Below are 15,864 nucleotides of genomic sequence, written 5' to 3'. Positions count from 1 at the left end.
AAGGGAAGGGAAGGGAAGGGAAGGGAAGGGAAGGGAAGGGAAGGGAAGGGAAGGGAAGGGAAGGGAAGGGAAGGGAAGGGAAGGGAAGGGAAGGGAAGGGAAGGGAAGGGAAGGGAAGGGAAGGGAAGGGAAGGGAAGGGAAGGGAAGGGAAGGGAAGGGAAGGGAAGGGAAGGGAAGGGAAGGGAAGGGAAGGGAAGGGAAGGGAAGGGAAGGGAAGGGAAGGGAAGGGAAGGGAAGGGAAGGGAAGGGAAGGGAAGGGAAAACAGTGGCTGTGTTCTGTTGCACTGCGTTATATATATCCATGGGAATATGCTGAGGCTGCTGAGTTTATCTTCAGGGGATGGAGATGACCTTATCGCTTGCCCTGTATATAGTGAATAGTAAAGTGAGCAGGTAATGGGATAGCCTGTATCTCATGGAGACAAATTCAGTGTTGTTGGTTTTGTCATATTTGCCATGTTTCTTTTACAACACACTTTCTTTCTCAGCTGCCTAGCCATCGATCCCCACCCTCTCTGACCTGGTCTTTCAGCTCTCTTGGTTACCCTACCCAGGTATTCCCAATATTCTCTCTCTTCTGGCTTTTTGTGCCCTGCGTTTCAGCACAAGAAGACACTGAAGTAGAGAGAAAAGATCTAACATTGCATACAATATGCATGTTTAAGCGGGATAATGTAATGCCTATCATGTAACTTTATATTTCTTATTCTCTGCCAAATAAGGCAGAGCAAAGCAGCAGCCCCGTCCTTCGTGTTTAGAGCAGTTGCATGCAGAAGTTCTCTTTGCTTACAGCTTTGAACATACTGAGAGGCTTACTTTTGTAGGTCAAATTTAGCAGTAACAAACAGATTCATGATTTAATCACATGCCATGGAATAGCTTCTCACTTAGATACAGTAGAGACTGCAATGACAGGTATGAAAATGCAGTGGCAGAGAGCTGGTATGGAAGAGAAATGGGACTCAACTCTAGATAAGGAGACAGGACATCATCATGAAACATGCAGCTGAAACTGCTCATCACTCAGAAGGCAAAGCTGGGGTCATTAATAACATGTTCTGTGAAGCCTAATTCAACTTCTAGCTTAAATTTCTACTGAAGACTGCCCAGTTTGGACTGTAGCCCTGCAAGAACTCATTTAATACAAGCATGAGCGATGGTGGACTTAGAGTGGTCAACTTCACAACCTGAGTATTTTTGGTTGATTTTCCTGTTATGCACCATAGCATTCAACTCCCATCACAGCAGGAAAGCTACATAAATTTTGTATGCTCAGTGGACAGAAGACATTTCACCATTTACAATCAATTTATCATCAACTTACACATGACATACAGCTACCCACTAATTCATCCCCAGACTATTACCTAGTTTATCATACTTGCACCTTTTTAATTCAGCCAAGCTTAACTGAATTTGGACTATGAATTTGCAGATGTGTAAAGCTTGAGTGGACAACATTACCTTATTCATTCACATGCATGAGAATGGTAATACAAATGCCAATTTTTTCTGCAAGTCCTCATTTTGGCTGTAGCAGATACGCTGGGACATTTTTATTTTGTACTATGCACTGGAAGGAAGTTCGTCTGTTTTTGGCTGATGTCATATAAGATCACCGTTCTGATTAGTTGGACAGCCAGGGACAGCAGTGGAACTGTGAAGTTTTACCTGTGCTGCTTGAAGGTGATTTAATTGTTTTCCTAAAGTCCTTTTATATGAGAGTAGTGCTCATGAATGGTTGAAATATGAATTATGACTACCCCTCTCAAAGGGCAAAGAAGCTATTGGTTTCTGGTCTGTAAATCCAATTTACAGACACAGCAGTAAACATACTGCTGAGGCAGTATAGCAAATAGATTCCTGGATGATACAAACATCAGAGATGTAAAACCAGCACATTACCATCTGGAACTGCAAGGGTCACCGCAGAGAGGGCATTTTTCACATGTTTGGCCTGAAGTCCCTGGATGGGTGCAAGCACATGTCCCACAGATGCATTCTCCTCTCCCACTGCACAGTGTCCCATCCTCAGCAATGCAGGCGCTGGTGTCAGTTGTGCAATTACAGTATTCACCAGTCCATCCACTGTGGCACTTGCATTCCCCACAATCACAGTCACCATTGCCTGGAAAAACATTTATTGTGCTTCAGATCAGTCTCTTAATAAGAATCTCAATTATGACCTTTAAAATAATTCTCCTTAATAGAAAATATTTTTCCCTCTCTAACCTTTCTTCCAAACATCTTTCTCTCCCAGTATTTTCAGTTTTAAGCCAGAGGATCAAATTTTTGTTTAGACTGGCTGTAAGCCAGTGCAGCTCCATTCTCTTTACTGGAGTCCTCCACACAGACCTTGTCTCCTGACAGTGCACAACCTAATGAGTAAATACTTCTGATTTATAATGGTATAGCCCAGGAAAAAACTGTTTTAAGTCTAAAGACCATTCAGAAATAGTAAATTACACTTTATACAGAATTGATTGCAACTGAATATATGATGAAAATACAAATTCACAAGCTCACAGCTAAGGATGAGTCAATAAAGCTCTAAATGCAGACACTAAAAATAGCACCAAGGGACCATACCTCCACACTGAAGCCCTCTGTGCCTCCCACAGGAGAAGTCATCACACTCGCAGTGAGGCCCATACACCTTTCCGTATGGGGACGGGTGGCACACGCATTGCCCGCAGTAGCAGTCGCCTCTCCCACTGCAGGAGCTCTGACCGGCAGAGCCCTTGCAGGAACTGGTGCCCAGGGAGCTCTCGTCGCACTCACAATGCGGCCCCACATACCCCGGGCTGCAGATGCACACCCCACACTCGAACGATCCTTTCCCTTGGTTGCATTTTGGGCTGTTCATCTCGGCCTTTGCCTGACAGTTGCAGCTGCACAGGGGATGTATTTCCATTTCCAGCATGTCACTGAGCCCCACAGGTTTTATCATGATATGCCTTCTGTTTTTTTCACAAGAGGGGAGACTTACAGTCACATTGAAAGAGACCTGGAAGAGAGAATCGAGGCTGTTAGGAGGTGGAGCACAGGGTAGTCAGGACAGAGTAATAGCTACTGCCAGTTTTTTGGTAACTTTTTTGGAGGAATATTATTTAATAAAGAGAAAACTCTCTGCCTTGGTGTCCTGAATTCTCTAGACTTGATGTCTTTTGAGAATTTGTTCTTTACTTACTGTATCTCCCACTTTCACACGAGAGCATTTCTTCTGATGTGGAAAAATGGTCCCATTGTTACAAACGGCTGTGAAGGAGAGATTGAGCCCTTCCGTCTCTCCCAGGATCTCCAACTCCACCTCAGACCTCAGCTCCTTCAAGGAAAAAAAGTGAGATGAATGGAGTGATAACACTGCCAAACTCTGCCAATGTTCTGCATCTGTGTAATGTGGACTGTAACTTATCCCAACTTACACAGAAGTAAACCCATGCTTTGGCACTTTGTTTACAGACCTCTCTATTGCAAGAAAAACAGGGAACAAGCAAAACAAAGCAAATGCCGATAGGCCTGGCTTTCACTGGAAAGCAATGGTGGCATCAGTTTAATATCCGCTATCACGGGGCTTATTTCCTGCCCTTGCAGGAGAACAAATTCAATGTTTTATTAAATCATCTTTCATCACTCTGCTGACTGATACAGGTTTTCCTTTAGGTCTGGTCTTACTGAGGTGTGGATTTGTGTCCCTGATTGCATTGCTAGCTCTGGGCTTTTCCTGATTAGCCAGGCTGTGTCAATATTGTTCCCTCCCTTCCTTTCTTCTCCCGACGGAAATTCCTGCTTCATAAGCTGTATACGCTATTTCAAGCTGTATTAACAACATTCTCATTTCTTAAATCAATTTGTTCAGTCAAACTTTCGTTTCGCAATTCACAAACTTTCTTCCTGAACTTGCTCATACTAGGTTTTTGTATTTTAAGTCCTTAAAATATTTTACAGCAACTTTGCTTACACAGCCTAAATCCAAAGCCTATCACAGACAATGGGGAAATTCCCTATGATTTCATTGGCCTGTGGATCCAGTAAATGGAAATTTTTCAGAAGCACCTCAGCAGCTGCTGCACTGACTTGACTTTGTGCTCATGCAAGCCTAATTGCTTACAAAATACCCCCTGCCCTTCAGTCAGAACATGAGGAGCTTGCTGACCTTACTTCAGTGAGTCATTCTACTAAAGGTATCAGGATGACTCACTGGAGTAAAGGTCTGGTGGAGTAAATCAAAGTAAAAGTAGAATAGGTATAAACCTGCATAGACAACAACTCTTTGTCCTTTGTACATATCCTGGATTCCCTGGAAATTTGTCTTAGGGTCGTAAAACTGTGCCCTGGGCATCAGGTTGGTAATGTTGGTAGCTTTAGATATGTCCAAATTTCCCTTGACATTTGTTTTAGAGATAGGTGCTTATGTCGCTATTGAAACAATGCAGAAAGTCATAAATAATAATTTGTTTGCAATAGGTGGGCTCTCACGAAGGGACCAAATATAAACATCTAGATAAAACTGTAACTGTTGGTATGTGCTGATGTTACAGGAGATATCACCAATAGTTCCTCTTCCACCAGCTGCAAAACTTCAAGGCTCAAACAGAGTGCAACTGTGAAAGAAAATTAAATGCTGCTGAACACCAAATCGTAATACTTTGAATTCTGAAGTCTGTATTGGGTCATTTGAATGTGCCTTGCTATTGTGAGGGGTCAGATTGGACACCTTATGCCACCGAAAATGACCACATAAACTGTGACAAATTTGAATTTTTTGTATCTCAGTATCTGTGAGCACTTCTAATGATGTTTTAAATTTACTGAGCTGCCTGACCGTAGTTTGAGGACAGATAGCAGACAGTTTAGTGAGCTTCAAGCCATTCACAGGGAAACATTTATGGTTCAAAAAATTTTCTGAATGAAAGAACAGACAAAACAGTGTTACCTACTTGTGCCCTTTTGTTACCTGTCTTTTCTAATATACTATTTCTTTGGTCTCATTTTCTTGCAAATGAAAGGATCAAACACTGGGGGAAAAAAAGCAACAAGTGGAATTTTTCTGAAATTTTAAAATCTTGGAATGGCTTTAAACAAACGGCCTGCTATCTGTCACAATGCATTTTAGCCATAGCTTTGCAATACAAAGTTATGTGGAATTCAATGCTAAACAAAACAGGCAGAAATATGCTTACAGAAGAAAATGAATCATACTTGGAAAGAACATGAGAACTCCTTGTAACAAATATTTTGACAGCTCAGACTTTCTTAACTTTCTTACTTCGTCTCTGAAGATTCTAGATGGCAACACATTGTGAATGACATTAGCAAACCTTGTGTTTGCACAGCAAGCAAACACTCGAAAACACTTTAAAAGTGTTAAAAGATTTAATCTAACTCTACCCAGGGGGACAAAGAGTTATTTATTCCTTTTGTGTGAGTAAAGAAACAGAGACACACGACATTGAATTACATTGCTGAGAGTATCATGAAAAGTGTCTGACAGAAGTGGCATTAGATCTTTGGGTTTGCACATGATTTTTAACTGTAGGTCTACCTTCATTTCCCCCCTCACAGTGAAAAACTCAAAATTATGTATCTTCGCTTACATCAAATAAGGTGGGTTTTGTGTTTCGTGCTTGGAAGATTTTCAATCTTGAAGCAATAAGATTTTTAATCTTTAAGGTTATGTGTAATAAGATGGACTTAGGGAAATTTTGAGTGTGACATGTTGCTACTTGTACACATTTTACATGTTGAAATGTGTGTGGGATTTTAAGAACCTATGTACCGCTCTGGTGAACTGTCTGGACATGCTGTACCTGGATGAGGATGCGACAAGTTACGGCCCAAAGGCAGAACCACCCTTTCTGCAGTCACCTCCCTGCTGCTCCTCGAGTGGAGCAAGCACAGAGCTTGGAGCTCCCTCCAAACCATGCCCACGGGATGGGTGAAAACAGGATCAGCTGAAACAGCTCAGGAGCTGCACCGTGATCACCACTGACAGCTCTGAGAGCTGGTCATCTCAAAGCATGCAGCAGCTAAAAAGCCAACAATGTCCTAAGTATATGAGCAAGGAGGCTGAGAACAAGACAGAGGGCATAATTTTGTCTTTGTATAAATATTAGCGTGCCCTGTATTGTGTACTGCAAGCTCTTGTGGTCTCCACATGTCAAGAAACACTCGTTGGAGTCAGGGAGCATAAAGATACAGTCAGATAAAGTCACCAAGAGGATGGAGTGGCCAAAGAGAGACTTAAAAGGCTGGGATTGTCCAATTTGAGATTGGACAATTGAGAAGATTGGACTGTGGGTGGAAGATGTTTTAGTGATAAAATATTATGAAATCATATAGACATTAAGATAAGGTGAATGCAGAGCTCTTATTCACCAAATTCTGCAACAGCAGAACTAAAGTGGACTATATGAAATTTTAAAGCATAGGAAGTAGGCTAAAATAGGAATAAGAAAAATGTATCTTGACACAGTGTGACTGAAGTCCTTTTCGCCGTAGAAGGCAACAGAAGCTGAAAAATCAGCAGGTTCAAAAATGAGAGCAGGAAAAAAGTCATGGACGATAGGAACATAAGCAAATGCTAAGAGGAATAGGCAAGGATGCACTCTCCACATTAGCAATGTTCCAGTGAAGCACCATTCTGCACTTGATGTTACAGCACCAGCACATAGCCCTGGAACATTTTTTTTGTGTTTTTCCATTACTTACTGGAAAACAAATTGGTATTTCAGCTGTTAAATGTAGGAACCTCTGCCTATATGTTAGAGTGCCGTCTTGGAGAAATCCTGATAGGAATCAGATGTGACTTAACAGCAGGTTGGAATCCAGAAGTGAAATTCTGTTGCCACTCAAAGTTTAGCAATCGCTTTCCTCATGTAAAAATTCCCTCACTGGTATTTATTACAATTTGTAAACTCCTAAGACTAGCTCTGAAGCTCTTTCCTTATATATAATTTTCCATAGGATGGAGAAGCTTCTGGTACTTTGTATCTTATTTAAAAAATCATACCTCACCAATTGTATTACTTTCATAAGAGTTGTAAGAGTCATAAGAATCTGGTTTGGTTTTGACCAAGACCAAAATAATTTTTGCATAGTGATGATTATCTCATTCAGGTGATAGAAGGAAGAGCAGGAAAAAAAGTAAGGAAAGAAGCAGAAGCTATTTGTGAAGAGTTGTTTGTCATTGCAGACAACTGGTAAAGAAGGTTTTTTAAAAAAATGGGTTGAGACAGAAGAGAGAAATCTGTTGTATATTAGCGCATATATAAATTAATATATCTGAGTAAAGACCTGTACAACTGCCTAAGAACATTCCCCTGACAGAAGAGAAACAGGCACGCAGAATGCATTTTACAAACAAAGCTCTGAAGAGCAGTGCTGTGTTTATGTTCCTGACATCTTTACAGTATTTCTTTGTATTACTTAAACAAACCCATTCAAGTCTTGATATTATCTAAACAAACTCATGTTGGCTCCTGTGTTCCCCTTTTTAAAAACCTCAGAACAGCCTCACAGGGGCAGCACCAAATTGCTAAAGCAGAGAAAAGCACTGAGCATGGGATAACGCTTTTTTCCCCTAGATATTCCCACAAGGCAATTGTATATCTGCTCTGGTGGCAGCTACCAACTGGGAGGAAATTGAGTCCCCGTCCAGGTGCAGAACTGGGAGCCATGAATATTAAAGAAGGCTCAAGAGTAGGTGTGAAATAAAAGACTATGATGAAGGCAAGACAGATGAGACACTGATTTAAATTCAGCATTCCAGCAAAACCAAGGCATGACAGATGGCTATAGGAATTTTGTTTCTGTGCTCCCTCAATCCTCTGGGTGAACACAACCTTTCCTGTTAAGGTCATCACCTAGCATTAAAAAATGATGTAATCAATGCATAAAAAGAATCAAAGACACTGGTTTTTACTAAATTGCAAGCCAATTTTGAACACAGAAACATGAAGGAAAAGACTGCATTATAACCATCTTACCTGATATGCAGTAATGATCAACTGGAGAATATTTCCAGAATCCTTCTGTAGTCGTCCAACAGTAGCTCCAGGAATAAGTTTTGCATAGTTCTGAAAACATAAAAAATTATTTTAAAGCACAAAAAACCCCTAGGTGACAAGGAGCTAGTGTCTAAAAAACCCGAACCAAAACCAAAAACCAAAATCCAAAAAACCCTCCACAATACCCCCACAACAAAACCAAATACATTGAAGCCAGCTAAAATAAATGACAGTGACATTTTCAAGTATCCTTGCAGACTCCATTACACATGTCCTAATGAAAAAGTCCTATGGAGAAGAGCTAGTTTCACTGAAAATTCATTGGACATATATTGCTGAATCACCTCTATAAGTTTGATTCTATAGTATTCTTTGAGCTCTAATTTTTCAGATTTAGAAGGAGGATATATTCTATCAACAGTTTTGTTTTTCTCTAATAAAAATATCCAGAAACAGACTCATCTGCTCTACTGTTGCTGCACGATTCAAGAGTCTTGGACTCTACATTCAGCAACAGTCACTTTTTCTGTCCTTGCAGGTGTATCTTAGTGGTCTGTGGTTATGATGGATTGTATGTTAAATTTATTTTAATATTATAGTACCTATTTAGCAATTTATTTTGATGATAAGCTTTCTTTTCATTTTGCATTAAATCGCATTGTGCCACTAGCATGACACCTAGCAGCTAGAGTTTAAATATGCTGAATTAAAATTTATTTTGCCTGATTGTTAATGACATGAACTTCTCTTGCTTGTACCCATGACTTTGGAAAACAATGTATTCATCATTAAAAAAACCGTATTGTAGCATTAATTTTCTTTTGCATGATATCATATCAATGCTATTATTCTTAATAAAAAAATCCAGAGAACTATTAATAACATGGATAATTTGATACTCTTATATCCTCCTTATACTTCATATCTCCAAAAGCCCTGTGATTACTTTATATATTATGTGCGGAATAGTTATCATTCATTAGATTTCTAAAGTGCTATTGTTAATCAGTGGGATTAACTATATTTTAAGTTACAGCTGATGACTTCTCATTCCTGACTCCTCCTGTGATTAGTGCCCTCTCAAGGATTCCTGGAATATTGAAACTACCTTTTTTGCACATGACCTTTTGTGAGAAAAGATGATAAACCTGGAATTTAAAATATAGCCCTCTTTCATCTGTGGTATGCAAAAACAAACAGCAGGGATATACCGCTCTGAAGACTTCATTTGATCTTTCCTCTTTGAACAAAAATTTTCTGCATGGTGATACAAGGATGACGTTTCAAGCCCAGGCTAAGCACGTATCTCCAGTCCATTGGTTAAACCCTACCTTTTAGCAAATATTTCTGTTTAACCATGAACAAGGTGAGGCAGATTGATGCTTTTGGGGTTCTACTATGGTAAAACATCCAAAGGATGTAATGAAATTTACTCTTGGCAAATATTCATTAAGAGGTGAAGTGCCATTTTATAGAGATACTCTAATTTATGTTAGGGAAATAGGACAATTATATATTTGACCTCAGTGGGGTCGTGTCTAACTTTTAGCTTGGTAAATGAAAGAAGAATTTTCATCATAAATAGAGTGTCATGCCAAATATATAAAAATAATTTAAAATTCTGTTAAAGTGTGGAGACTAGAGTATTTTTAGTTAAATTTTCAGCAATGCAATGCAGCATGAAACTCCAATTTTCAAGCCGCATTCTTCTGTGATATAAATAGAAATAATTAATCCAAAAAAGAGTAATTTCTGTTTTGAAAGAAGTGCTGCTTAGTCAGGATTAAAGAGAGAGTCTTTCCCTTATCTAGGTTTGAATAAATTTTTAAAGAATTCTGCTTGAAAACAAATAATATCAACAATAATAGCAACTACTTCATAAAAGCTTAAAGACTGGTGTTTTCTTTTATGTTAAAATAGGATATGTCAAAATATAATTATTATTGCAATAGTCACAGATGCTTTTTGAGTGAATGGCTTCTATAGGATAAAAACATCCTCTGCTGCTTTGGTAAGACTCATCTGAGACTAATGATGATAAAAGTTAGACATACATGAATATATTTTAAAAGATAATAAAAAAAAATCCTTCTTATAAATCATCTCAAATTATCTGGGCTCAGTGTAAGGAATTTTTTCTCCTCTCTTGAATTTAATTTTGAGTGGCTGTAAAAATGTTTCCACATGACTGCTTCTTGTGCACAGAAGTTCTTGTGCTCTGGGAGAGCGTTAGACCTAAATGATCTCTGGCAGTTGCTGTACAGTAGCTGTTTGGATGCATGGAAGGATCAAAACTAACACCAGCTCTGTTAAAAGCATATGTATTCTGTGCTTGTGCCACCCATAATAATTGTGTGTTAGATAATGACACACATACATGTAAGTGGGTAAAGTGAAAATTCAGTTGAAGAGGATCAACAATATTACGTGACTGAATTATTTTGGGCTAAATTGTTGGGGATTATACAGGGCTAGAAGTATAAAACATGTATTTGACAGTCTGAACACTGCACTTAAGACTAATGGAATCTATCAAGTGTATTTAAAGAGGTGCTTTCTAAGTCCTCACAGTAATTTTAATGTATGTTTGTCCCTAAGAACTGAATTATAAATAGCAATGGTCAGTATTGGGATCTGATATAATTAGATGCTGAGTTCAAGTAGATTTGTGATGAGATATTTGGGGAGAGGCTTTCCACCTCCAAGAATAACTGGAAAGGTTTTCAGAGGGAGGCTGCAGAATCTCCATTGCTGAAGCTTTAAAAAGTGAAACACCAAGACAAGTGGTTTAGGGTCCTCTGCTACCTCTTCCAGGCTACCTGAGCAGTGGCCTTACCACAAGAATAACTCTTGCCTTGTTTTATTCTTTTTACATTCTTAAGTGTGGATACTGGTTATTTACATTTATATTACAAAATTTGCATCACACAGATGAAAACATGGCACTATTGCCCTGTTTGCAAATCCTACATGCACCCTTGAAAGTATATTGCACTGTGAAAAAACTGCACTCTGACACTTATATGTGATTTTTGTATTTGCTTTGACTGCTTTTCCATGTCACCTACAGGACAAAAAGCATACCATAACAACTACAGCTATCCAAAGAAGTGAAAGAAAGCAGTACTAAAAGACGAAAGCAGCAGAGAGAATATATTCAGTGGGATTACTCTATACCCTGCAAGATAGAAGATAGTTGTACTTTTTTTTTTCTGACAAAAAAAGTAATGAGAACAAACCATTTCCTAGTTGGGTTAACCAGGACTTTCATTTTTTGTAGCTATAAGCCTTTGTTTAGTGTTACCATGAACAAAGGGTGCCCCTCGGTAACCTTGATACTGATATAAGACACAGGGATACTGGAATAGAAACACCTTGATAAGAATGTTGTTGGCCATCTCTGAGGGTGACGACTAGCAATTTCCAAGGAAAAATACAATGCCATCAGTAAGAAAAAAGTTTCTTTGGACAGAATAAGGCTCTTTAAATCAAAGAGATATTTCCAAACTACCTTCCTAGAACTGCCCTTATTTATGCAGCACCTATTAAAATCAAGAAAAATATTTCACTTTTCATTAACTGGGGCTCTATTAATAAATTGTTGAGAAATAATGGAATTTAGTAAATTTTTTTAAATGTAAAAATTTTAATTAAACTATGCAAGGACTATAGAATCTCACTGCATTTGTAGATTGACTTCTGCTGTTACCAATCTAAATTTTCATGATCCAGTTCAGTATTTAATACAGTCTTTAAAAAGGCCAGGGAGTCAGTGCTTCAAGATGCAGTGTGTTTCCTCCCTTGTCAAGGCTGTAATCTGAGAATCAGTTTATGAAAGTTGTGACTTCTGTCAATTTTGTAAAACAGCTGGAGCATTAGTTTTACTCTAAACAACTCTGCCACTGGAATCAGTTGCAGAAGTACTGGGGGAGTCTTCCCTGGCTTACACAGAGGACAGAAATAGAAAACCATCATACTGGTGAGTACCTCAAGGATGCATCTGCTCTCTCTTTTCCCCTACACTTTCTTTCCTTTTTCCCATATGGTAATCACACCAGAGGAGCTACCTCTCTCCTCATTACTGTACTTTTCTTTTTAATAAGGAATGTTTTGCAAAGGTTTTTCCTTTGGAAAGCCAAGCTTATTGTATTAGCAGGATCACCCTTGTTGACTCCCTCTCAACCAACCTGAATAAATTTGGAGGAACAATTTCTCTCTGCTTGTCCCCTTTCACACAGCAGCAGTACGTGGCCAGGCGGCCAAGCTTAGGCCGCAAAACCCCTTATTATCCACACTGAACTCAAATCTAGAATTTCTGTTAGCATGTGAAAATTTCTTTCCTGGAGCAGGACTGGACAGAAAAAGAAAAAAGAATTGCCAATACCCATCTTATTTTATCTTAGACGGTTTTTGCTCACATTCACTGTAAGAACAGTGAAGCAGCTGTTGGCAGCTTTGCCTCAGCTCACAGCTGGAACATCCAGTGAGTCAAAAGTAGCCCAGGCCTGCGGGAGGGCTTGTAACTGTGGAGGCTGAAAACAGATGCCTGCACAGATGACTGATGGGGCTGCAGGTATAAATTATATTTGAGTTATTAAAAATATGGATTTTGTATATCTGTAACCACTGCTCCTCTGCTCTCCCCTCTCTCCTGACTCCCATTTTTCATGACACGACTTCACAGAGCAGGAAATTGACTTCACTGAAGAGGATTCTGCTAGTCCTAATGTCCAAAATTTCTGTAATGAAGTGTTTTCCTTCAGTAGTCATGAGGACCAATATACGAGGAAAGAGGACTTTGTCCACTATCTTCTTCACTTTTCATCTTGATGCTAGTTTCCTACTAGTCTCACTGAAAAGCATCATAGAAATAAAAGAAAAATGGAAAAAATCCCAACCAGCCAACCAACCAACCAACCAATCAACCAAAACACAACACCCCCCCAACAAAAAAACCAGAAACCCAAAACCCCAAAAAACAAGATCTCAGAGTTGAGCATGAAAACAACTGTATGTTTCAGAGTGTGTTCTTTTCTTATAAAAGGCTCAACTGTTCTCTAGCCTTATAAAATACAGAAGACTAATCCCAATGATCACACTGAAGTTTAGCAATGCTTAGTTTGACAATCCTTGACTTAAAAGATTAGTGTGATTCAACTTGAAATCCAATTTAAAAGTTACCTAAGAATGTCAAAATCAATACATGAAGAAGCACTTCTTAAGCAGAAGAGCTTTCCTCCAGTATACGATTTCCTAGTTATTTTTAATACATAAATATCTTGCAGAATTCAATCCTTAGTACTAGAATTACTGTATCAGCTGTGCAAAAGGGTGAACTTTAAAACAAATACGGGCAAACTGAACATTTTAATTTGCTCACCTCATATGTGTGAACTTGCTCATTCGTTACAGCAAAAATTAATAGAACATTGTTTTGCACAAGTTTGTCAATTAATTGTCCAATTGTGGGATACTCCTGCAAACAAACAGAAGAGAGGCACATCAATCTGTTTCTCATGTGCTTCCAGTTACTGTCTGTCTCTCCTGTGTGAAACACACATTCAAGTGATCATAATTAACACTGTGTTCAAGTGATCATAATTAACTCTGTGTTCTCTGTGTAGTACAAACTATAATTAGGAATACATGTATACAAAATAGAAGATAGTGTATATAATTTCCTCACATTGTTTTTAAGGAAACCCCTCTAAGAAAAGTATAGAGCCTGCTTCCATGCTGCGAGGTTTGGCTCAGTAGCTTCTGTTATCTATGTATTTAATCCAAAGAATGACACTGCACCAGAGCAACTGGATATTTGTCCTACACTGAACACCATAGTGTGTATATTCGGTATTTTTGAACAATGAATCTTAAGCTGGTAAAGCGTTCTACATGAACAGTGTCCTGCAAATCCCTGAACTACTCCTGAATTCACACCCTTTTAGGGAACATGATCAAGGAGAAAATACTAGTCAGTCCAATTGCATGTGCTTTCCTGGTTAGCAAAAATCGGATTTGCTATTTCTTTTTTCTTAGTTATAATCTATCCTAATTCCATACAAACACACCTCTCTGTTTACTGAAATGTGCACTTACAAATAAATAGACTACATGAAATACCCTATATTCCCCAGTTTTTATACATTTCAGTGTTAAAAGTATAATTCATTAATTTTTTAAGTTGCTCATATTAGTCTTTAAATTTCCAGAATGCGAGAGTTGTACAAAATTCATAGTTACTTACCAGAACAGTTGACATGGAATATTCATTATTGTGGTCCAAATGACAGTTCCCATCATTAGGAATAACAATCCCTGCCAGTTTACTGTCCATCCCAAAATGGGAATCAGCATCACTCACAAACACCAGCAAATGTAGAGAATCATTCCTCCATCCAATTTTTTCCTGTCATTTAAAACACATCAATTTAGCAGACTATATTGCATGACAATATAGAAAAGCAGCAAAATATTTGGAGGACAGCACCTCAAAATAAATGAAGAGCATAATTTTCAAGGGAGTGTCAAAGGTAACACTATGTCTCTTAAGAAATGATGTTCATTCCATTGTCTTTGGCTAACAGTTTGTCTCCCCATCCCTGTGTTTAATAACACAGGCTGGCCATATTCATGTCAATCTGCTTACTACTCTTAACATAGTTAATGAGAAATATTTGAAGAAAAAACAATCAAGAAAACAGACACAGTAATTATACAGTTATTTGTGGTTATTTATCCCTGGCAATTAAAAGGAAACACTAAAATATTGCAATGTGCATGTTTTACTTGGTACAGCCAAAACTATTTTAACACAAATTTAATGAGGCTCTTGGATGGCACTAAAAATTCTTGAAAAATAATCTGCCACTTTGATATACCACCATATAATAATAGAAGCAGTAACACGCAGAAAAATTAATATTATGCCTAGAAATTTCAATTACCTTGCAAACAGCTGCCTGCATAATTGCATCAAATCCTCCCTCTGGAGTGTCTATATTAGCAGAGATTCGCTGTACTTTCACGATTTCATTGAATTTTTCAGCATTATTTGTTAGCGGCAAAACATGTTTATATCCAAAGGTGGGTAAGCACTCATATGGTACACTTCTGCGAGAAAAGTGAGACAGCTTATGGATAATACAGAGTGAAAATTCACTACAATGAACACTTCAAAGGCCTGCCCGGATTAGTTTTTATATCTCTCTTAGTTTATATATCTCTCTTCTGTGCCTGAGAAGATCTAATGAAAAACATAAAATAATTAAAGAGCATCCAGTAAATTAGGCAATGGAAAAAGGTCTGCATAAGGGCTGGGAAATGCCTCCTAGAGCAGTAATTCAGCCAATTACAAAAGTGGAGCCCTTGCCATGCACCCTGCTATGTCTTGATTTCATATTCGGAAGCACATTAGGATCTGTAGTTCCTCAATGACATTCAGAGAGCACCACCAAGCTGCTGCAGTCCCGCTCCAGACTGCAGAGCACAGCTTCTCCCCCACATAGGTTAGGCAAGGGCTAGGGCAGCCTGGGTTTAGGCAGACTGCTAGACCTTACGGGTGGAAAAAAACCAGGAAAACAACATTGATGGCTAAATGAAACTGATATTCTGTGTTGGGTTTGAATTTGTAACTCCTTAGTTTGGTGTCATAAAATTCTTATATATATGTATTTTTTCTGGAAAATTAAAGAAGAGTATATAACTATTCTGCATATCTGTTTGTTAATGCATCAAGCACATTTGTGACTAGCAGCAAAAACTAAAATGCACAATCAGTCCCAGATTCCTCTCTCCAAATAACATCATACTCAACAGAATACTGACCAGAGTGTGAATTTAAAGAAACAAATCTTG

General features: G+C 38.5%; 1 protein-coding gene across 2 annotated transcripts in view; it reads right to left on the bottom strand.

Moving 5' to 3' along the window:
* Positions 1-15,864, bottom strand: part of ITGB6 (integrin subunit beta 6) — a 48,600-nt gene that overhangs the window by 11,788 nt on the left and 20,948 nt on the right. For both annotated transcript variants that reach the window (XM_027678771.1, XM_027678769.1), the window contains 7 exons: positions 14,955-15,120; positions 14,255-14,416; positions 13,391-13,486; positions 7,990-8,079; positions 3,192-3,326; positions 2,591-3,008; positions 1,907-2,129 (listed from right to left, as the gene is read on the bottom strand). In XM_027678771.1, coding sequence (XP_027534572.1) covers positions 1,907-2,129; positions 2,591-3,008; positions 3,192-3,326; positions 7,990-8,079; positions 13,391-13,486; positions 14,255-14,416; positions 14,955-15,120 — 1,290 coding nt within the window. The remainder of the gene's footprint in view (positions 1-1,906; positions 2,130-2,590; positions 3,009-3,191; positions 3,327-7,989; positions 8,080-13,390; positions 13,487-14,254; positions 14,417-14,954; positions 15,121-15,864) is intronic.

Source organism: Neopelma chrysocephalum, unplaced genomic scaffold (genome assembly GCF_003984885.1).
Source record: "Neopelma chrysocephalum unplaced genomic scaffold, ASM398488v2 Primary Assembly neopelma1_44, whole genome shotgun sequence".
Lineage (NCBI taxonomy): Eukaryota > Metazoa > Chordata > Aves > Passeriformes > Pipridae > Neopelma > Neopelma chrysocephalum.
This window is presented reverse-complemented; position numbering and strand designations above follow the sequence as displayed.